This window comes from Lichenostomus cassidix, chromosome 2 (genome assembly GCF_008360975.1).
Source record: "Lichenostomus cassidix isolate B80296 chromosome 2, HeHo_3.0, whole genome shotgun sequence".
NCBI classification, from domain to species: Eukaryota; Metazoa; Chordata; class Aves; order Passeriformes; family Meliphagidae; genus Lichenostomus; species Lichenostomus cassidix.
Genome location: NC_139482.1, coordinates 29,486,146 through 29,509,417, shown reverse-complemented (window position 1 = coordinate 29,509,417; position 23,272 = coordinate 29,486,146). Strand labels below are relative to the sequence as shown.

The 23,272-nt window shown below is 36.6% G+C and overlaps 1 protein-coding gene across 1 annotated transcript in view; it reads right to left on the bottom strand.

The window, feature by feature from the left end:
* Window positions 1-4,997: 4,997 nt before the first annotated feature.
* The window catches only part of AHR (aryl hydrocarbon receptor), a 60,762-nt gene continuing 42,487 nt past the window's right edge, over window positions 4,998-23,272 (bottom strand). Inside the window, exons 5-11 of the mRNA XM_085050855.1 lie at window positions 23,006-23,129; window positions 18,885-19,015; window positions 17,851-18,053; window positions 16,089-16,198; window positions 13,323-13,464; window positions 11,323-12,586; window positions 4,998-8,125 (exon numbers count right to left, since the gene is read on the bottom strand). Of these exons, the coding sequence (XP_084906981.1) occupies window positions 7,970-8,125; window positions 11,323-12,586; window positions 13,323-13,464; window positions 16,089-16,198; window positions 17,851-18,053; window positions 18,885-19,015; window positions 23,006-23,129 (2,130 nt within the window). The 3' untranslated portion in view covers window positions 4,998-7,969. The remainder of the gene's footprint in view (window positions 8,126-11,322; window positions 12,587-13,322; window positions 13,465-16,088; window positions 16,199-17,850; window positions 18,054-18,884; window positions 19,016-23,005; window positions 23,130-23,272) is intronic.

The following is a 23,272-nucleotide window of genomic DNA, read 5'->3' as shown; positions in this document are numbered from 1 at the left end:
GATCAGTTATTCCAAGTTCCTGGGTGGAAGCTCAGCTGGTGTATTTGTTGTGAGGATCTACATGTGAATGCAGTCCTTCCTGCTGCCAGTCGAGCCCTGGCAGAAGGCTTGTCCTAGAACCCCAAGGCTGTTGCATAAGAGGGAGTCACCAGTCAGACAAGTCTGGTCTTGGAGCTTACAGTTGGCTCCAGGCCCTGTGGTGTGAGCAGCAGTTTGCACTGCTGATCTCCCTGCACTGCCTGTGCAGGGGTTAGGAGTCTTGGCAGCAATTCTGAGCCATATTTGTCCTTTGTATATCCTGTTAGTGACTTCAGCTACTGTGCAGTGCTGCTGCAGGAGTCTGGCTACCTTGCTCCCTGACAAAACGGGCAACTGCTCCAGCCATGAAGCAACTGTTCTTGCTCTGCAGACTCCCACAGGCTAAACTCCTCACCTGCCTTTGCCATCTGTCAAAGTGATTTCAAGACACTCTCACAGTATACTTTGGCTCCTTCTGCAGAAGCTACACAGTTGTCTTCATCCAGAAGCAGCAGAGGCTAAAATCAACATTGATAATATCTAAGCAAAAAGCTCCAACTGGTCTAATTCTACTGGTATCTGTTGGAGCAGGTTCTATAAGATATATATGACCCCTGTGAGTGGGTAGGCAAGTGTATCCATTAATACACAAATACTCTAGTTCTAAAAAGAAAAAAAAGCAATGAAGGATGTCCCAGTGGTACATCCACTAAGATCTGGATTTTTTGCCATATATTTCACTTTTGTCCAGATTCTAGAAATGGGCATGCTGACTTCAAAGCACTTTGAACTTCCACAAGTTTTTCAGTCACAGCTGAGTCAGAAATCTGTATCTTTCTCATCTGTAGCAAGAAACATTTTACATGCTGTTTTCAGATGTCTGCAAAAAAGGAAGGAAGGGAACAAACTTGACAAATGTGACTTTACACAGTTATATTTGAGGGAAAAAGTAAGAGCTTAGAACCATTTGATGAGGTTTATCTACATTCTTTGAACTGATCATTTCCACATTTTTGTTGCTTAATAATAATAATAATAATAATATTCTTGGTCTGAACCTCCTATGATTGTTATTTTACTTTGCAATATTAAAATTGAAACATAAAGTTAGCAAAACTTTTCTTTGCCTGAGAACTTCATTGTATTTATTTTATTAAGAACTATTGAGGGACTGAAAGCAGAGTTGAGCCATAAAGCTAAGTACATAAAAGTTTATGCACTGATTATAAGCCTAGGTCTGACGTTTAACACAGATCCTTCTTTAAACTGAATGAGGTGTCACAGGCTCTTATTAGCCTTTCAAGGTTTGATTAGATGCCAGTATAATTAAAACATTCTTTGGCACACAATCATGTGCCTTCATGATCACAGGCCGCTCTGTGTGCGTGCATGTGCATGTTACACAGGATTGCTACCACCACCCACCAGGGGCTCAAAATGCTGTACCATTTTGTTCAGTAATTTTTGGTACTTCTGCAAAGAAAGGACTGTTCTACTTTTTATAGTGATTGGCAGTTCTGTGACATCCTGACCTGCTCTTGGCTTTGCATTTGAAGCTCCACTGGCAGAAGATCATTCTGCACTTACTCTACAGTTCCATTTATAACTTGGAAGAGCAACTTGCAGCTTCTGTAGAAAAAGGTCTGAGAGACAGTTATGATTATAATATTGTTGAGAACTTACAATATATGTACTTTAAAATATATATATCTGTGGCTAGCACAGGTCTTTCCCATGAGAATTCTTTTTGTGTTTTATAAACAAAGATAAACTTTGGATGTTATTAAAAACAGTGTCTCAAGATTTGGACAGTGCAGGCCTAGCCAATCAGGCCTAGGGGGAGGCTTCTGGCTGACCAATCTGGGTGACCTTTGAAAACTCTATATGTATGTTGGATTCAAACAATAAAGTACTTTTTTCTATGCCACGCTGAGAATCGGGGCTTTCCTTCTCTGCTAGCAGCTCAACAGCGACATATATGCCAGTATAAACAGCTAAAAGCCAATGAGGGCATTTGTAGCATATTTTAGCTGCAGAGCTCCTTTATTTACTTGCAGATGTAAAACCAAGTATGGAGGTCACACTGTTTTTTTATTTTGTTTGCGGGCTTTTACATTTAAACCTCCATCCAAAATTGATTGCATTTCTCCCCTCAAGAGAATGAAGCAGATGCTGATGAAGAGCTGAATGAATGTCCTAACTGCTGGGATACAGACTATCCTTGGAATCCAGCACATCCTCCTGAAGAATCCAATTGTCTTAAGTGTATGTCCTAGATCCTAGACCAAAGGACATTTGCTCTCTCACTCTCTCCGTTATTCATGAACTACTTGTTCCAAGTGAAACAACTTTTCATTTCAGGATATCCTAGGAACCACTGTGGAGACTATTTCATTCACATCCAAACTCCAAACAAGGTAGAGAATAGAGCTAACTTGTTTTGCTTGCCCATTAGTTCCTTTTGACAGACTTTCTGGCTGCTTTCTGTTGGACAAATTTTCTCAGTATATTCTGAAACTACTCACTGGTTTGGGCCCCACAGAGATGCAGGAAACACCTGATATGCAACTGTGAGGGCATGGTAGCCAAGTACCTCAGTGTTACCAGGATCTGAGTGGCTATTGAATGATCAAGGCAGCCAAGTAAGGGATTCTGAAGATTTAAATTTTGCTCTTTAAAAAAGTATGGATTATGATTTAGGAACTAGAAAAGAATACAAATACCTTCAAACATCTTCCAAGTCCATTGAGAGCGAAACCATCCTTTCTCTTCCTGCATCTCCCTCTTAAAACTTTACTGACAAGTGTCACAAATTAATTTAATAGTTTTTTCTAACTCAGCTCTTACTTTTATTAACAAGGAGTCAAGCTCCTCTGGTTCCTACCATTTACCAACAGATGCCCACTACTCAATGTTCTGCCTGTCCATAACCAGCAAAAAGGAGAAAATTTGATCAAAAATTTTCATTCTGTAAGTATAGAAGGTATTTTTACATTTATTATTATTCTTATTATACAGCATGAAGGACTCCAATTAGTCCCAACATCCCTCAGGCTTCCTCTACTGTTTTTATAATTAATTTTTTTAATAATGAAACTTCTCAAACTTATTTGTATAGATATCCAGATGATTATGATCATATACAGCCTTCAAAATGTTTTAAAATATCTGTTCAAGTTACTAATTTTGCAGTTAATTAAGTTTCTAATTAATTGAAGTTATAAGAAGTGTTGCTTATACTTTTATTTGCATCCAGGCCAGATTCAAGAGAAGATAAGAGCCTGTTGGCTTCAGCATAAATCATAAAACAGTTTAAGGTTGAGGAACCTCTCCTTTCCTCAAAGACTGCCTCCTTTGGAAACTAAGTGTATATAGCTTTTTAAAATACTAATAACACTGCATGTTGGACTTTGAATAAAAAAGTCAGGTTATTAAGAAGAAAACTCATGATCTCATAAGACTGATCACATTTTTGATTTCACATATTTGGTTGAATCTTTGAATTTTTTTCATTTAGATTCTGATGCCTTAATGCTATAGTTCTTCTTTACTTGTTAGGAAGACAAAATTCAAGAGATAGGAGAATTGACAGAATGTGGGTTCACCAGAAAAATCAATGCACCAGAATTTTCTGGAGTGAAAGAGTAGAGTGGCTCAGGTTCATTGATAAGCAATCAAAGTGATCATTGCTTCCTGGAGGGAACAGCAATAAAATGGGAGAAAGCAAACAGTGCCCCATGCTGGAAATCATTATGTGTTTAGATGGTGCAAAGTATACAGTGGGGGGAATTTCATCATTAGTTTTAGATGTCAACTTGTATTTTGGATGTCTAAAGCTGTTTTGCTCTTGTATCACTGATTTAGTACTAGAAATGTCAGCTAATAGGGAAGGATGCCTAGGCAGACAGGAAAAAATGCAGGAAGATAATTTGCCAAATTAATGAACGACAGAATAAAAATATTAGAAGTAGAATCAGCCTCTTATTCTAGATAATAGAAGTAACCCCACTTAATATGCCAGTCCTCAGATGAACAAAATCACCTGAGAATAAAACAGCTCTCAGTTTAAGTGTGTGAGTGGAACACATGGTTCCTCACTAGGAAGATCTCCGAAAGAGCTATTTGGAAAAGATTCCCTCTGACAGAGCCTTGAGTAAGATGATGAATTTTACCAATGAATTGCCTGAGTTTTTGATGCAGTGCCCTACTGCTGGTTTGGTACCTTCATGACTGTTAGTTAGCATTCACGTTGAATTAGAGCTAAGAAGAAAAACTTCATAAATCATAAAGAAAATGGTTTTCTCCAGAAGTATATCCTTCCTTCAAACAAAACTGGACAGTAAGGTCCTATACTTCTGGGAACAGGTTGATATGTGGCTTAAAGGTGTACTTGCTTATATTATTGTTTGATTATTTCCAGATGTTACATTATAGATTTGCAGTCTTGTTGAATTATTCTAGTACCTTAGCATGTCTTTATGTGCAGTGCCAGAAGAGTAAACAATAGGACTGACACACAGTTCATAGCCTAGTATTGATTCTGGATAAGACATTTGTCTTACAACATTTTACTAGACAATAGCGTAGTTCAAACCAATTAAATTCTTGTCCATCACTAAACTGAAGAACTATTGTAAATTTGGTAAACTGCACAGGGAATTACAGTGCAACATTTGATTTAGCATTACAAACTATTTAAAAGATCATCACACAAAGCCAACGTAGCACACAGGAAACAGTAATATTAGCAATTAGAAATAAACTAAAATAATTGTTTTCTTAATTTAATGTCACTATTTGTGAACTAGCAATAAACAGGAAATACCAATATAATGTAAGTACCAATGGCCAGCTACAGATCACAAAAGAGAATATTCTTTTCAGCAGCATCAATTCAGAAATCTGTTCCTGCTTCAGTACTGTTCAACTGTGAATTTAGTGTGATTAAGCAATGGATATAAGAGCCTTCCAACTACTAATTGTGGCTTGCTATTTACAAACTTTATTTATAAATTCATTTTCATGCAAGTATAAAATACTAATTCCATGGACAAATACACATTTCTTCACCACTCTAAATTATATACATTGTATTTGCATCTAATATTCAGAGAAGTGCAAAGTCCACAGTGACGTAAATAACAAGGTTTGTAAACTATTTTAGATTACAAGCTCTCAAAAGATATTAGTAACCATATGATAACGTATTTTCTGTATGCTGTTGAAATCAAACATTTTTGTAGTAAAAGAACATACATTTCAGCTACATTCAAGTGAATATTTTATTACCATGTATTATGTCTTACAAACTTTAGTGGAGATGAGCAGGAGCGCTACAGAACCATACCTTAACGCAAGAGGTGTATTGCATGGTAAGTGCAGGCATAGCAAAGCGGAGAGAAGAACTGGAAAGAAAAACAAGGTATGGAAAATTGTACAAAAATGGACAGTAATACTGACTAACACTGGGTTATAATCTTACTTATAACAGACCTGAAGGGCTAATAGAGGTCCAATTCAGGAACACTTGTGCACTGTAGGTACAGTTTGGTGCAGATCAAGAGTGCACTAATACAGTCAATGTTGTACGCATAAGATAATGCACAAAATACGCTGATATGCATATAAACAACTACCTTGTTTACATTAAGTAGGGCAGCACAGTTGTAGTACTGCATCCTTGGCACTTAGTGATAGGACAACATGTATTTGGTTTAACTAAGTTCATAAACAGGATATATAATGGTTTGTAAGATGGAACACATACATCATCCCTTTAAACCTTCTGGTTTTACAGCATTTTTCTAATTTTCAAGTTCAAACGCAAACATGATACACTAGCTAGATATGGAAGACGTTTCAGATATTGGCTTAAGACAAGACCTTCAATATAAAGAAAAGAGAATCAAGGATTAATTCAAATTATATTAAGTGAATTAGTTACTATTGTCTTGTGCTGAAAACAAAATCTGAAACATTAAAAAAACAAAAAAGCAACCTTATAACAAAACCCACAATGTCTTTATGGGCTTTTCCTGAATAGCAATTGCTTCCTTAATGTCCCTTTCATATATGTTAACTTCACTTAAAAGAACTGCTGAACTCATTAATATGAAAAATTGTAACTGAGTTAGAAGTTTGGCCTAATGTATCATATCACACAGAATGGAAGAAAATATGCTCTTCTTCAAAGAAAGCATGTTTCAGCTATGAAAGGATTCCAATTTTAAGTGATTGTCCTTTATTAAACAATATTAACAACTATCTGGAGGGAGCCAATTTACTTTTGCCTGTTTCAAACAAACTGGCTAAATTGCCATTTTGCATTATATATAACAAATGTAATAAAACTGTTCTTAACATATAACGATGTAACACTTTAAAATTAACTGTTTAAAATATTTTACAAAGACATTTTATTATATATGAACTATACAATACACAAGAGTATGAAATATTTTTAACATATACACATTTCTGTATTTTTCATGTAGATTATTATTTTGCACCAAACATTGGTGTCCTCAATTTAAACAGTCCTCAGATAAAAGCAAAACAAAACCCCAGAATGTTTAGTGGATATGTTTAATTTGTTTTTTTTCCTGAAAATAAAACCTATTACAAGGAGAATTTATGTAAGGACTTTTTTCTTTCCCCAATTTCATCTTTTGCACAAAGCTTTTCAAATGGATCAACACACACAAAAAGAGTAACCTCTCAGCTCTTTGCAGTGCAATTTGCCAGGGATAAAACTGAAACCAAACTGATCCTTTCCCCGCTATTAACATTGAAAACTGCAGTCAAAGTAATGTCAATACCAATCACTATTGAGACTCCTTTACCCCTTTTATTTAAAATGTAATCCTTTTCAATATCCATTTTAATGAAAATATTTGCATAGAGCAGCCTTGTATTATTTCTAGAGAACATTATGAGCATTTTAACACAAGATAAGGCACATGTTTTTCAGCATTAATAATCTAAAACTAATCCTGAGGATCTGCTCCTCCCCCTCAGCAAAATCTGCTTTTTTAATATACCCTGTATTACCTGAAGAAAGCAGAAAAGCAGTATAGAATAAACTCAAATTCTTTAGCTGAACTAAAGTCAGAACATTAACAACTCCTGATAACAGTGTAACAAATCCACAGATAAAGAATTAAGTCACTCTCTAAACAAATAACTGTTAGAAGGAAAGGAAAAAAGACACAGCCAGTAGCACTGTAGATGTTAGCTAAAAGTTCACATACTAGAGATGACATTTATAGTGAGTTTTGCTAAAATAAGCTCCCATCAGAAACAAGGTAGCTAAATTGTGAGGCACTTAAGGTTGACATGAAAAGGAGGAATGCAAGGGGTCTGTTTCATAGAAAACCTGAAGTTGCATATCATATCCTTGTATTAAGCCTTCTATTAAAGTGCTAGAAATGGAGACTTAAAACAAAAGGATTTAAATATTAAATAAGTGATTAAAGAGCTTAGTATGCATTAAAATTAAGTGCTTTTGATTCCCATGAATTTAGAGCTTTTTTTAATAGTTTTTAAAAAATAAAGTCAGGAAATAATCCACGTGTGAAACCACCTTCCTTGTGCCATCAATGCTATTTGTAAAGTGCCCAATTATTTTCTAAACAACAAAACCATTTGCCTTATCTTATGTTGTACAGCATGACATAGTCTGTAGTATGTATGCAATCCATACTGCAAGGACACAGTCAACCTGATGGAAAACAGCACATGCATACTTTTAATCGGAAGATTTAATTCCACCTGTCATTCTAAAAAGCCAGGTCTTGAATTATGTATCCACCCGTATATAGTGCAACCAACCTTATATTCTCAAAATGCAATTTAGCTGTTTAAGTCTGATGCTCAAAGAGAGACTTATCAAGCTTTTCCTCAGAGCAACCTGATGCCCAGACAAAATCACAGATGGAGCTCTAGATCTGAATCACATAAATCCACTAGATGCCAAATCTGAGAAGGATCTGGGTTCTTTTGGATGATGAAGAGGCTGAAGATGTGTAGCAGTCTGTGCATTACTGATCACATCTAACTGAGAGGGATATGATTCATTTACATTTCCTCCATTGAAACCATTTTGGAACTGGCAGGAAAAAAAGAGAATATAAATGGTCAGTATAGGAAACCAATTTATTTATAAGTATTTAAAAGTCCTCCTAAAGACATTGGATGAAAACAATCTTAAAATGCACTGATTAACTTTAATTTGGTTTCTAAAATGATGAATAATGAGAAGCTAATTTGCAGTAAAGTAGGGACTGAATCATCAGTGAATCTTACCCATGTTGAAGTCAATGGGAGCCCTACATCTGGCTAAGTGAAGAAATAATTCTATTACCTGAAGTGCAATATAGTTTCCATTTGTAGAAAGTAGTCTGACTGAGAAGTCCTAACTGTCACATCCAGCTGTTACATTTTAAAAGCAACCTTTTTACATCTTTCCATGTCTGCAGTGGGATCCAGACATTACAGCTCTCCCAGGAATGCACATGCAGTTCTATCCATAAGCTGAAGCATACTGTGTTCAATTCACTGGCTGAAATGTTGCAGGGTGGGCTTTTTTGACAATGTTCATATTGACAATGCCAAGTAAGTGCAATGAATGGCTTTCATCAGTCTTAACATAATTGTTCATAGGATTATTTTAATCATCCAATGTAATGCTTCCTGTCATGCTATGGACTTTATCTACAAAATACTCTGTTAGGTCATGCAAGGAAAATACAACAAAGTATTTTAAACATTTCCATCATCTCTTCAGGAGCAGCTTATATTACAAGTATTCATTCATTCATTCAAGGTTTGTCTTTAAAAACAAGTCTTATACATTCATTCATTCATCTATCAAATTATGCTGTGTTTTATTTCATTTTTTTCCCTTCTACACAAACACTGAAATTTTACTAACGGTGCAGTTATTCTAAGTTTTTAGCAACAAGAATGTAGCCATGTGAATTATGTTTTTAATCAAAACCGACACACTTTTAAGAGCATACACTAGGATTACTTCTGACAGAAGTAGGTTATTTCAATATTCTTCATAAGATGACCATGCTTATTAATTTTTTTAAGAATGCTCTCAATACAGAATCAAGTACTTAGGAAGGTTTCTCCTGCTTAATAAAGGAATACTGACCCCTAAACAAGCAGCAAAATGATCACAGGCCTTTCCATCCTTCTCCATCACTGAAAGTGATTTTAGACTCCACTGGCTATGCTCCTACCACAGTTACAAGATAGGCAGAAGGTCAAGGCACACGACCACAATCGACCGTTCTGGCTTTCTAATGCCATAGTCTTTTCATGTAGAAATCAATGGGCATTTGAAGTCTGAAAAGATATCAATCATGGCTTGTATAGCAACATCTATCCTCTCTCTGGACTGTAACCACTGACAGGGATGTCAGTGTGCTAAACCCAGCCACCAAGACTGCCCTACTTTGGTTTGGCTGGGTGAATGTGGGCTCAGACAGCAGTATCCTGTCTGCTTAGTCGCATGAAGCTTCTGCTTATGCAGGGCTACCTAGCCCAACACAGGACAGGAATACCCTAACAAGAGAGGCTGTATTTGCCTCTGAAGAACTTAAGTAATTACAATTTTTCCCAAAGTGACCTTTGTTCATCTTTTTACAACAACAAACCAAATGTCCAATTATTATTGCAGCACAGCATTCTAGTAAATATGAAGCAATAGACAATTTTTTCAGACATGCTGTCTTAGCAATTAAACTATTTATAGATAAATGTGAAGGAAATTTAAGGAAGATAATTACAAATAGGGCTCATAACAAAAATTATATAAGGCAGTGTAAAACCAAAATAATCTGCAAAATAAATGCAATTGAAACCAACCATTAAAAGCAAAGAAATGAAATTGAGAATGCAATGGCTTTTCAAAACTGATGTATCACACCAGCACAGCTTTTGTGAAAAGAGTAATTCTTTGTTATTAGAAAGACAAACTTGGATAGGTCTGGAACTGCTCTGCAACCCTTTTAAGAAGCACTACAAAAGACTAAACACCCAGCACAGCCAGGCAGCACACAGCCAAGCAGTGCTCAACTTTGTGCACTGCAGTTTCTCAAAGTCACTTCATGCAATTTCAACCTTGGGCACGCAGGGAGAAGCCATTCACCTTGCTGAACTGTCCCATATTTTAGGTAAATTTCTGCAATTCTTCAATTGCATTTTTTTCAGCAGTGAAGCAGTTTTGAAAGGGGAATGTTTTGTATTTGTATTAAGCATGTAAAAAATGGAGATGCTCTAATTGCATTCCTCACCTTTGTCTTGCATAGGTTAAATGCCAATTAATGCTTTAATTCTGTAAATGCTTATGCATGTGCATAAGCATTTGCAGGATCAGTACTTCAGAACATTAACTCATTGATGTAAAACAAAAAAAAAAAATAATTGTGGCTCTGTACTTTAGCAGCATTAACAGAAATAAATGGTATAACAGAAAATACTTCAATGAAGGTTATTCAGAATGAAGAATTATTAACTGAATTTTATTTCTAAGTTAATTTTACAAATGAAGAACTATGTTTACAACTGCAGTCTGTGCTACAGCCAGGATCCTCTCTTCTACAGGTTTTATTGTGCATTCTCCTTGGTGAAAAAGGACCATCTTATCTTACTGTGAATATAACTTTTTCCAACTCTTTTTTCTTTAGCAGAAAATTTAGACAGCAGCTTGAGGAAAAAGCCAACTTTCACTTATTGCAATATATAAAAACCTTTTTGCAGCAACATTTTGTACAGGAGTGAAATAGTTTATGTTTTAGGCCATTTTTTATGATATTATAATCTAATACTTTCACTAATCCTAAAATCATTGAAGAATCTCAGTAGCTAGACAAAACTAACACTTCAAAAAAATTTTTTTTATCCTTACAACATATTTGATGAAAAGGAGTATGTCAAGCAAACTCAACTCCTCTGAAAAAGGTCTATTAGCAAATTCCAAGACTTTGACAAATCTACTTTTTTTTTGCTCCTATCTGGAAAATTAATGGTAGGTACCACAGACTAGTTCTTTCACTCTTGATTAATACTGGCAAAGAGAGTTATCAGACTGCAGGCACACATACATATAAACTTGACCAAATGCAACTCTCTTCACTCTAATGAACAAATAAAGCAAAGACACCCACACAATGCTAACCCATCCACTTCAAACTCAGCAACTCAGTCACAACAAACTCTGCCCCCAGCAGCCCCCCCAAAACAATATCAACTCGACCCAAAATGCAAGAGATGCAGCAATGCTGTTTACCATACCTTGTTCCCCAAGGTTTGTGGTTGTTGATTTGTCATCATAGGATCATACTGCATTTGATCCACGCAGCTGGGCTGTGCCTCCTGCGTGCACGGGTACATAGAAACAGCGCCTGCATAGCACGTTTGAGGAGCGAGCATAACTGACTCAGAGTTTATCCCACACTCAAGGTTCTCAGGGACTTGCTGCAAACAATTGAGAAAATCCTCAAAGTTGGAAGAAGGAGAATAGGTCGATCTGTCAAAACCTGCTGCAGGAAAATCCATTTGAGCAAAATTAGAAAGCTGTGGCATCATCGCTGTGGGTTGCTTGTAAGGAACAAAGTCTTGCCTGCACTCATAAGGGGAAGTGTTTACTTCTGATTTGTAAGAGAACTCAGATGTAGTGGCATGCATGCCTGGGAACATATATTGCTGGGGCTGCTGCTGTGAGCAGCTAACAGGCATGCTGATGCCAGAGCTCCAATTTGTGAACATCCCATTGACTTGCATATGTTTCATCTTTTGACAGAGCTGCTGCTGTTGCTGTTGCTGCTGTTCCACAAGCTGTTTCTGGTGCTGATGAAGTTGATGTGACTCTAAGTCTTGCTGTATCATGCAACCTTCATTCTGGACCAAGGGCTGCTGCTGGTTACAGTCTGAATATAAGAAGTCAGATTTATTTAAGGAATCCTGAACATAAGTCAGGATTTCATCAGTTATGTTGATGTCCCCAATATCATCCACATCAGATAATTCAGTTTTAAAAAATTCCTCATCCTGCTGAATACACTTTAGATCTTCAAAGTCAATACCGAGATTTTTCATGATGCTGTACAAATCACTGGTTTTGTTATCCTGAAAGAGGGCTGCACTGTCTTCAGGAAGTGGAACAGTATTGTCCTCCATCAGCTCCCGTTTGAGAATGTTGTGAGTTCCAGCAGGTAGGAGATTGTCTGTCCAGCCACTGCTAACAACACCAGCCAGTTCATCCCTACTGTCTGCAAAGAAGTTCCGCTCGAAAGAAAGTTTATGTGATGCTGGAGGGCAGAGATAAACAGACTCATCTTGCCTTAACATCACACCTAGGAGGGAGTTTGGATCCACAGAATCATTGTGCAGTGTTGCTTTGGCTCCTTTTCCCATTGTGCTTTTACTCTTCGGTTGAGAGGGGTCCATAAGGCTCGACATAGGGAAAGATACCTCATATAACACAGCCTCACCAGTGGCAAACATGAAGGGCAACTTCATGTTACGCTTCCGTAGATGTTCTGCCCCTTCTTCATCTCTGAAAATAAATCAGATATGTAGCATGGTACTGCAGTACTAAACAGTTACTCTTTTTGTCCCCTGGAATTAACTTAAAAAATGAACTATTCTATTTGTAGACATTTTTCAAATTCCTACCTATTCCAGCTCAACTTGGCTGAGTTAAACCAAGAGGCAGATTATGAAATAAGGAGCTTATAACTGTAATACCACATTTACATATTACATTTGTAATTAAATCTAGATAGCATACACCATTTTCTGTGCATTATGGGCTGAAATGAAAAAAAGAGTGCTTTGTTCCATGCATTAAGCTTTTCTTGGTGTAGCAAGTAAATCAGTACTTGAAGTATCTCTTTTTCTCCATTTTACAGACTCCTTAGCAAAAATTATTTAATCTATTTAACAAGGCTGAATTCCATATTATACAGAACTTAGTTGAGAACTGAAATTCAGTACTGAATTTCTTTCATTGGGATTTAATTAAGATATGGTGGATGGAATAACTTCATGCTTCTGCTGCTGATCTTGTTCTTTGTAAGAAATCAGTATGTCTAAAGTTGTATGCAAAGGAGTGTGCTACATAAGTTCTGAAATATCAGAATTCTTTTCAATGTTTGTTGGCAAGCAAAGAATTTTAGGAATTTGGAATATAAAGGATATTAATTTAAAACCAAAAATTCCTCTTGAATATGAACAGCCTCAAACAAGTTTTCAGTTTTTGAAGTATACTGCTTTATGCAAGGATGACTTACGTAAGAGGTCTTTGCGTGGCAATGATGTAATCTGGTCTTCCATTTTTGTAGACAAGACGTGCATTTGCCTGTACCCAGGCCCATCGATTTTCTTTGGTTAGAAGCCTAAATACAGTCATTCCACTCTCACCTGTCTTCATCACTAAAGAGTAAGCATAGTATTTACTGTCCAGCAAACAAAACCATGAAAACCTGTACATCATGAAAGGAATCCCATCTGTAAAGCCATTTTACAAATCTCATGTCCTCAACCGCCCAATTTGGTGTGGCATTAATGCATTCCCAGTGAAACAGGATGACTGATCAATTGAAGCTGTCTAATCTACTAGTAAAATAAAAGTCAAAACTGCAAGAGACTGCAAGGTATCTGCTACAGATTGGCAGCATTCTATATGGAGCTTTGTCTATTATTTCTTCAATAACAGAAATTAATAAATACTAGAACATGTAAATGACAAAAGCCTAAGACTCTCTTACCTTCAAAAAGTGAGTATTTCTTAAAAAAATTAGAAAACACATTAGTTCTGAATCCAATTCTCTCACATTTTGACTGGTTAATGCAGAGATACTTAAAAATCTATTATGTTTCATTCCCACTACCACTAACAATGCTTGATAAACATACTACATTTTCATGGTACATGTATGTATTGGGTTTGTGTGGCCAGGTTTTGGTAGCAGCAGGGGCTACAGGGGTGGTTTCTGTGAGAAGCTGCTTCCTCCATTTGCAGCAGAGCAAATCCCTGGCAGCTCCAAGATGGACAGGCTGTTAGGCAAGGGCGGGCCAATTAGAAATTCTGCTAATGCATCTGTGATAACACTTATGAAGAAGAAAAAAAAAGTTATTGTGCTGATGTAATAGTGGCCAGAGAAGAGCAGGTAGAGAATATGTGAGAGGAACAACTCTGCAGACATCAAGGTCAGTGGAGAAGGAGGGGCAGGAGATACTCCAGGCACTGGAGCTGAGATTCTCCTGCAGCCTGGGGTGAAAACCATGGTGAAGCAGCTGTAGGCAATGGAGGACTACAGGGATGCAGACATCATCCTGTAGCTATAGAGGAGAGCCATGTTGGGGCAGGTGGATGCCTTAGAGGAGGCTGTGAATCCACGGGAAGCCCGTGCTGGAACAGGCTCCTGGCAGGGACTTGCAGACCCATGGAGAGAGGAGCCCTTGCTGGAGTAGGTTTCCTAGTGGAAGGTGTTTTTAAGGTCTTGTTTTAGTCTCCATTATCCTACCCTGATTTTGTTAGTAATAAATTCAGTTAATGAACCAAAATGAAGTCTGTTTTGCCTGTGACAGTATTTGGTGAGTAATTTCTCCTGGTCCTCATCTCAGCCCATGAACCCTTCATTATATTTTCTCTCCTTTGTCCAGTTGCAGAGGGCAGTGATACAGAGGCTTTGGTGGGTGCCTGGCATTCAGCCAGGGTCAACCCTCTACAGTCTTTTTGGTGCCAAAACTCAGGATCATGAGGATTTTGAGACAAGGATAGTAATTGGGAAAGGTAACAGGCAAAACAAGTACTGAACAATGTTAGAGAGTAGAATTATCATGGGTAAGTTTTGTTGTAATTGTGGTGAAGGAACAAGGGGTAGATTTTGTGAAAACTGTTGATTTTGTTCTGTGTTGTGATGAACTTATCTTGGTTTTTGTGTGGGGTGCTTTTGTTTAGTTTGGCTGGTTTTGTTGTTCTAAGTGAAGGTTGTGTGATGAATGTGGATTTTAAAGATAATTCTTAAATGTGTGATTCACAGAGGCAAGGGGTGGATGTAATACAATTGCTTTCCAGACAGAAAAATTAAATAAAATGTATTAGGAAAGTCCAATAATCTAACCAAAAATCTTTGCTACAAGACTTCTCTCCTTTTTTTTTTTTTTAGTCTTAGCATCAAAAATGTAGCAAAATCAGTTTTAAGACAGAGTTTCAAACTGTTCAAGTTTCATCCCGTTCTGCTCTGGAACCATTTCTTTGTCATTCTTTATGAAAGAAACAAAAGCACGGATAGGCAACAGTGACTGAGCTATACCCGAAACAGAAAATGTGCTTAAGAGAGGTTGAGAACAACCTGCTCAGGGGCATTATCTAATTGTCTATGAGGGGATAAAAGAAAAGAAATTAACTTTTCAAGAGAAGTCAGTAGAAAAGAAGTCCCATAATATTCTGAAGATGATTCTGTAAGTTCTGAGGATAACTGTGTTACAACCAACAAAAAAATAAAGAACAAAGTCCCCTAAAAATAATAAAAAAAAAATGAAGAGCACAGTCCCCTAACAGTCCCTTTAATGTCAGATAGCTGATGTTTATTTCTTTACCACTACACTTCTCTCCATAAATTGTTACTTAAATCAAGCTGCCAAGAATCAAAAACAGAAATGTACAGGACACTAGCATGTTAAATCAGAGATTGGTTTCTGGTAAAAATCTTACACCAATATAAAAGAAAATGCTTTATTTAACTTGCTAACGGGAAAGCTATCTTTTGGTAGTCCCCTTGCCCAAAGAAAGTTGTTGAAATAGCAGCAGCAGGGTTGAGCAGAAAGGGAAGTGACAGCGACTGGAATATATATACTAAAAGGGTCTAGATAGGAATATTAAACATTTCTTCAACCAGTGTAAGTTTTTACAGGGACAGAAAGAACACATGAAATGAACTGCAGGTTTTTTTTGTTAAAGACCTTTTTTATAGTGAACTTCATATTACATTCATACTGAAAAAATACTCCATTCTTTGATTTTTCAGCCTTTCTTAGGGAATGAAACTTACTTCGGATGTGATTTTCAGCACAATAAAGCATATCTGCTGCATGAATAAACTGGTATCCTGATCCTCTCATACACAGCTCTGCTTCGGTGTATCCCAGCACAATCTTTCCTCTGCAAGGTAAAACAAAAAAATTGCAACACTGCTGATGACAAGAATGAATGTCAAGCAGGTTAATTATGTCTAGAACATTCCAGATGCAAGTGCTAACTACACTTTGTTGCAATATCAATTGTATGTGGAAGTATAACAGCCCCAATAAAAAATACAGTCAACAAATAATAAAACTTCAACTAGTCTGCCAGGTTGCCTTCAGTGACTAGAACTGGGTTCACAAGACCATTAGATCATTAAAAAAAGTGGATGCCTAGAGCTGGGCTCTGCTAGGAGTGAACATATTCACTCCTAGCAGGCAGCTCCCATCGGTTCCAATGAAAGACACTGTTTTCTTTGCCCTGTTTCATATTATTTACTTATGGGTGTTTGTGTGTAGAATTAGGTAGGGGTTTAACTTTAGTTATCTAAAACTTCTTGCCTAAATTAGAATTTTTAGTGGCTTAAAGTTCAAACCCGGGTGTATCTCAGAACTACATGTCTTTTGCTATTGAGTGGTTTGGGACCCCTGAGTTTCCATTTAAACAAGATATGACTCAGAGGACTACTAGCAAGAGTCATGTTTGACCCTGGCAGCTAAAATTAGAAAGCTTTACTAGAGGTTGGGGAGATGAAAAGCTTAACAGAATTTATGTGATCTCTGTGAGATACATGTTAACAAGACACAGTCAAAAAGAGACTTAAAGAGGATTTGGAGCAAAGAAATAGAGATTCAAAGAGAGAAAGGTGGAAAAAAAAAGGAGGGGAAGTAAGGATGAGGAACAATATCTGTAGAAGTGTAAAATGCCACAAAAATTGAATGTTTCAAGTGAATAAAAATATCAGACAGAGGAAAGAAACACCTCTGTTAACATTTTGTTAACTTTTACTTGTATCAGCTTAGACAAAGAAAACATTTTGCCTCTCAGTAGACAAAATACCAAGCAATTTAACTCTATCCTATAAGTAGGCATGGAAACCCATATGAGAGACTCCACTTAAAATGAAAGCATTGACAGTCAAAAATAGGAGGGAGAGGAGTAGGAAGAAGGCCAGAGGCTTTTATTTTGATAAAAAAAGCATCCTAATGGGCTTCTTCCCATGTTGATGCATAATAACATCATTTTGATGTAGTAGTGTTTCCAGATTTTACATAGGGAAAATAAAGGTTTGGAGATGGGTCAAAGCCATAGCATAAAAAAGGACTTAATTTGTTTATATTGAAGAAAATAACATTTCCATTTTATTTTCCACCTATTTGAACTGAAGGAGAAAATATGTATGTAGAATGAAATTAAAAACTTGTTCTATCAGGTCTAAAACCAAATTTTAAACCAGATTTAACATGAAACTTTTCTTGTTCCCTAATTCATTAGTATGCTGTCTTTTGGGTTTTTTATTTTGGTATGGTTTTGTGGGTTTTTGCTTTGTTTTTTTAACAATTGTCAGAGAGCAGTATGCCATTTCAAGGAAATAGACTTGGGCAATCCCAATTCCCTTTACTTTTTAGCAGGGCTGAAAAGAAAAACCTCAACAGTTTCTAAACAACCAACCATCACTGAAATTGTATATATATACTGAAAGATTAGCCTGCTTTATATTTAAAATACATACTTGAAACCTATCTCAGCAGCAAGTTATTAGATTATTACACAAAATAATTTACACCTACTTTGCATCACAGCCAGTAGGCGTGAAATCCAGTTTGTGTTTAGTTCTGAAGATGAAGTTTTTGGTTCGTATCTCAAGGATAGATGGTGGCTGCAGGGGAGTAGCTACTGCAAACAGAGCAAGCTGAGGAGACAAAGTAGCACCATCCTTCCCTTTCTTGTTTTGTCCATGGAGAAACTTTAATCGTCCTTGAAAATTCATAGCCTTAGGATGAGGGAAAAAATAATTGTTATATGCTGGAGATATTTAAGAGCAAGATATTTCTGCTATGATGTAAAACATATTTTTCATTTTTATTAAGATCCATCAGAATCAAGCTTTCCAGAATGGCATACATAAAAGTTAGCTAGCAAGTACAGAATACTGTTGTTATACCCCAAGTGTGTCACTTCAAAATCTACTAATAAACTTATTATAAAATGAATTAATGGAAAGATTATTCTGTTAAAAAAATAAAAAACCCAAACCCAAATATGTAGTAACAAATGTCAGCTGGGGCTTCTAATATACTAATGAGTGTACATACATATAATTATATCAATATATCTCTTGTAAATATGTATATTTAATTTTGCAATTGTAAACGCTATCTATTCGTAAGATATCACAAAGAGGGGGATAAACCTATATTTATCTTAAAATCTAAATAATTGACTAAAAAGAATGCATTAAAAAGAGCAAGACTTTCCCAAGTAAGGGAAAACTATGATTCTATGAGTTATAACTTATTTCATCTCAAGATAATCAACAGAAAATACTCTTGTAATGTCTTTTTATCTGCAAATCACACAGCACTTTCCAAAAGCATTTCACTGAGGTAATTGAGCCATGAGAAATGAGAGAACTTGCACCTGGTTGTGACAACGTGTTAAAGGGTAGACATTCAGTGGCACTAACCGAAACATTGCGGCTCAAGCAGCTCAAACATCTTTGGAGACTTAACAAATAAAGTAAGTTGCCATACCTCTTGTTAGGATAATGCAGATTTCCAACTTTTAAGCGTATGTGGAAGGTTTTATGTAACTCCATACTCACCAGGAATCCAGATGAATTATCCAGGAGGCATCGTAACCTGCAGACGAAATTCCTTTCCATAAAGGAAGAATTCTCTGGAGGAAGTTGGTCTGGGTTATAATAGGTTGCTGGCTGTGAAAAGCCATTATCTCCTGCAGGAAAGGATTATTTATAAGGAGTATTTTTAGAAGAACACCTAGTGAAGGCTATCTATAACAAACGATCTTCCGTCTCATAAACAAAGCGTTAGGCCATGACCTGGGCAAGAACAATGTAAACTGGAAACATCCTCAGAACCTATAAAGATTATAACACTGAGGTTAAGCATCACTCCTGATGGGATTATGTTTTACAGGCTATGGTATTTGAAAACTGTATGTAATTTATGTTAAAGTGTTTTTTTCTTCGGGGTTTTTGTTTGTTTGGGTTTTTAATTTATTCATTATGTTTGTCAACAGCCTAAATTCTGCATCAGTTGCAGATAGCAGAGCTCTCAGCAGAGAAGAAACAAGTTACTACAATGGCAGGATCTGCAAAAAGGCACAGCAACTACAGGGGCTGAGTCTTGAAAAGCTCAGCAGTGGTATCAAACCGAGAAACTGCTACTTCCCAGAAAGCTGTAGTAATAAACAGAAATCAGAAACTTTAGGAAACCACCAGAAAAAAATTAACATTTTTCTCCAATGAAGACAAAACCAGCCTACTTAATAGCGAAAATATTTCTGGGCTCTGCTGATCAAAGCACCATAGCTACCTCTCCAGATATACCTGGAGTACTTGTGTTTTGGGGTTTACTTGATTTTAAAAATACTTAAAACCATAATTGTTAACTAGGATAATAACATGGCATCCTTCTATTTCTTCAAGACAAGCATTTGCTACTAAGTGGCATTGAGAAAACAGACTTAAACATTTGGAATATAAAGTAAAAACAGAAGGTACATCAATAAACTTCTGATAGAATACAACTGTTCTACATGAGACTACATATACAGAGATACCAGAGCATGACTACTCACAGCAAATTTAGCAAAGTGATCTTGTTTGCAATATATATAAAATACGTGGGTTGTTCCCTAGGAATTCATACATGCAGAAAATTAAGAAAAAAACTGTTTGAAGTCCTATTTTAGAATGCTAAATACTTTTTGATTTAAAATAGTCCATGTAGTCTTACTGAACTGATTATCAAGTATGGAAAAGAGAAAAATACAGATTTTTGAATCCATATTAGCCTTCCAGACATGGAGACAAGGTCAGGAGAGCATGTCACTTAATAATACACCACATTATGTTTTCTGGAATATAATTTTGTCTCTTGAACAGCTGGAAAAACTTACAGAGAGGCTCAGTAGTTTGTACAATGGCAAAACATACACAAAGGTAAACAAATCATTACCAAAAGCCAGTTCAATTTAATCTCCTATTAATTCAAGGGACTGAAGTGGAGCCATATGAAATTGCTGATGGTTTACCAAGAAGCCTTGGAACCTAAGGCCATCTAAATCCAACAAGAATGCTGAGTTATCCAGCTTTTCTGATTAAATCAGGAGATGCCTTTTTTTCTTAAAAGAACTGCTATGCAAGGTCAATTTTTGCTGAATAAACTTTAAGGTATGGAGGAAAAGAAAAAGTGCCCTAGCTGGTAGTGTTAAAAAAAGAGATAATCTGAAATTACAGCCATCTGCAGAACTCTATTGGCCAAAGTCACTATTCTGAGCTGATCCCACAGGCAGAGAAACTCAAGTACTTGTAGTCCAAGATAGTTAGCAGATAACTTCGAAATTTGAAAATAACAAATTCCCACACTCATCATGTGGATGGTTCTCAACAGACAAAGCACAATTACTTCCTTACTTCCTACCACTGCAGATTCTTTTAATGATTAATTGCCTAATTGCTGGTGAGAATTTTCAACACTTCTGAGACAGTGCTCCTCCAAGAAGCTCTCTGAAGAAGCAATGATTTTTAAGAAAGAGCATCAAAGAAACAGCTTGCAAATCCTAACTTATATTTCAAAAATGCTGACTCTGACTAGGTGCATATCTAGTACCCAATAAGCAGTGCCAGGCTTTCTGTTGGCGTCCTTGGCACTGATAGGGGTGCCCTTCAGCATTTCTGCCACAGGAGAAACTCAGTGTTATTCTTTTGGTAAATACAGAGCTGAAATTTGAAGGTTCAGCAAGTCCATCTGGGTCCTGTGTAGTTTGTCAATTTCCATAGAAAAATGCACAGTTCCCAAGAATAAGCAAAGCTTTGGTGGATGAAGTGGCTCTCGAGAGGAGGAGAACAGAACTCAAAACAGAAGGCAGTGGGCTTCAAAACCAAGCCTCCTACACTTGTGGAAGGAATACTGTTGCACTTTTTCAGGCACACAGAAGGCAGGGAGGTTTTATTGCCAGGATCTTGAAGAAGTGACTCACTGTAAAAATGCAAAGAATCTTACAGAGCATCTGCAATCCCTAGAGCAAAACTATCAGTTAACACTGGAGGGGTTAGAACCCACATTCCTCATGAAGCTCACGCTGGATCTCATCAATACCATGGAACAATGTGCAGGACATCCAGGGCATTAAAGTGCTTGTCTTTGAGCTCAAGACCATATGGTTGCGCAACATGTAAACTTGAAAAGATAATCCGGACTTAATGCCCCAAAGCAGATATTTGGGATGAAAGATCAGATTTTGCAAACTTCTCTGAGAACAAGACAGCACTGGGAGGATTGTCTGGGAAGCACAGAAACAGCTGAGGAAACCAGTGGTCTAGCAGCATACCAGAGTATTGAGTGAGAAATAACCAGTTCAGGCTAAATGAAGCAGAATTAGTTCTCAGACTCAAGCTGGAATCTGTGCTGAAGCCTGAGCACAATTATAATACATCTACAAATATCTACATAATACTAGCTGAATGTATTGAAACAGAAATGGACTAAATTAGCAAAAATGGAGGGGATCCTTATGGTCATAGCATTATCCTTTGCTATATCTGAATTCATTTTTAAAATTTTCAACATCCAAACATTTTATGCTACTTGAGATGCAAAAGTCATCATAGAATCATAGAATGGTTTGGGGTAGAAGGGACCATTGGGATTACCTAATTCCAACTCTCCTGCCATGGGCAGGGACACCTTTCACTAGACCAGGTTGCTCAAAGCCCCATTCACCCTGGCCTTGAACTCTTCCAGGAATGGGACACAATTAGCAGCTTTTAGCAAGCTAGAAACACAAGATACAAAACAAAGAATTGTTTGTAATTCTGCTCAGCACTTCCTGTTGTTCAGTCAAATCTGATGCCAATTCAACCTGGTGTCATACTTTTCAAACAACTTTTTGTAAATTCATATGCACTCGCTTAAGGTCCACAAAACACCATTTCACTCTAAAGCAAACAGGAAGTCACCAGATGAAAATCTGGTTTCTGAGCACTGAACTGTTTGCTGTGCTGAACTGCTGTTAACTAGCTGTGCAGCAGGACTGCATAGATTGATCCAGAGATGATATAACAATGTTGACCACTAAATGAAAAACTGAAATATACTGAGGTGTGTTACAAACAGATTAACTTGTCCCTATCAAATCATGGCACTTCCATACTCTAAATTTTTTAAAGTTACTTTAAGAATGGAAGATTCATGAAGAAATAAAAAAAAAAAAAGGACTTTAAAGGACTTTTTATGGATTACAAAACCCTCAAACTATAATCAAGTTACAGTAACAGAAGATTTTACCTGCATACTACTTAAAGGCACATCTATTTAATCTTTTCTTTCTCTTCCCCTTTTTTTCCAAGAGAAGTACTGGTCTATGTGGCAACAAAGGCACTATTCCCTATATTAACACTGTACCTAGCACAGTCTTAGACTAATCACTCCAAGAAACATTGTCAATTATACTCCAAATTAAAGTCTTCCAATTGAAAGTATAATTTGTATTTTAATGGTGCTGTGTTATGAATAACACTACTTATTTAAAGTGCAAAAAATAGTAATTCTCACTGTTGGCTAAAAAAGTTCATAAAATTCAAGTAAATTATTTCTTCATATAAAATTATCTAAGCTTTTTTTCATTGGCAAATTTAAAAAGTCCCAAAATAGAACAGTTAATCAGACAGGCCAACACACAAATTGGCTGTGTTCTCACCTTGTACACTTGGTCCAGAATCTGTGGACTGGGCAGGATTTAATGCCCAGTGTAGCTGTCGTTGAAACTCAGGTCTGTCTTCTGTGTGAATCAATTCAAATACACTCTGGTGTATAATATCTGACTACGAACAAAAGGAAAGCAGTGTGAAAGAATGAGAATAAGAAAATTATATGACTATATGATACAAGTTGTCTGACTGACAATGCTGTTACAGATATAGCAAAATCCATTTTGCTCAGGGATAAATAGATACAGTCACATACA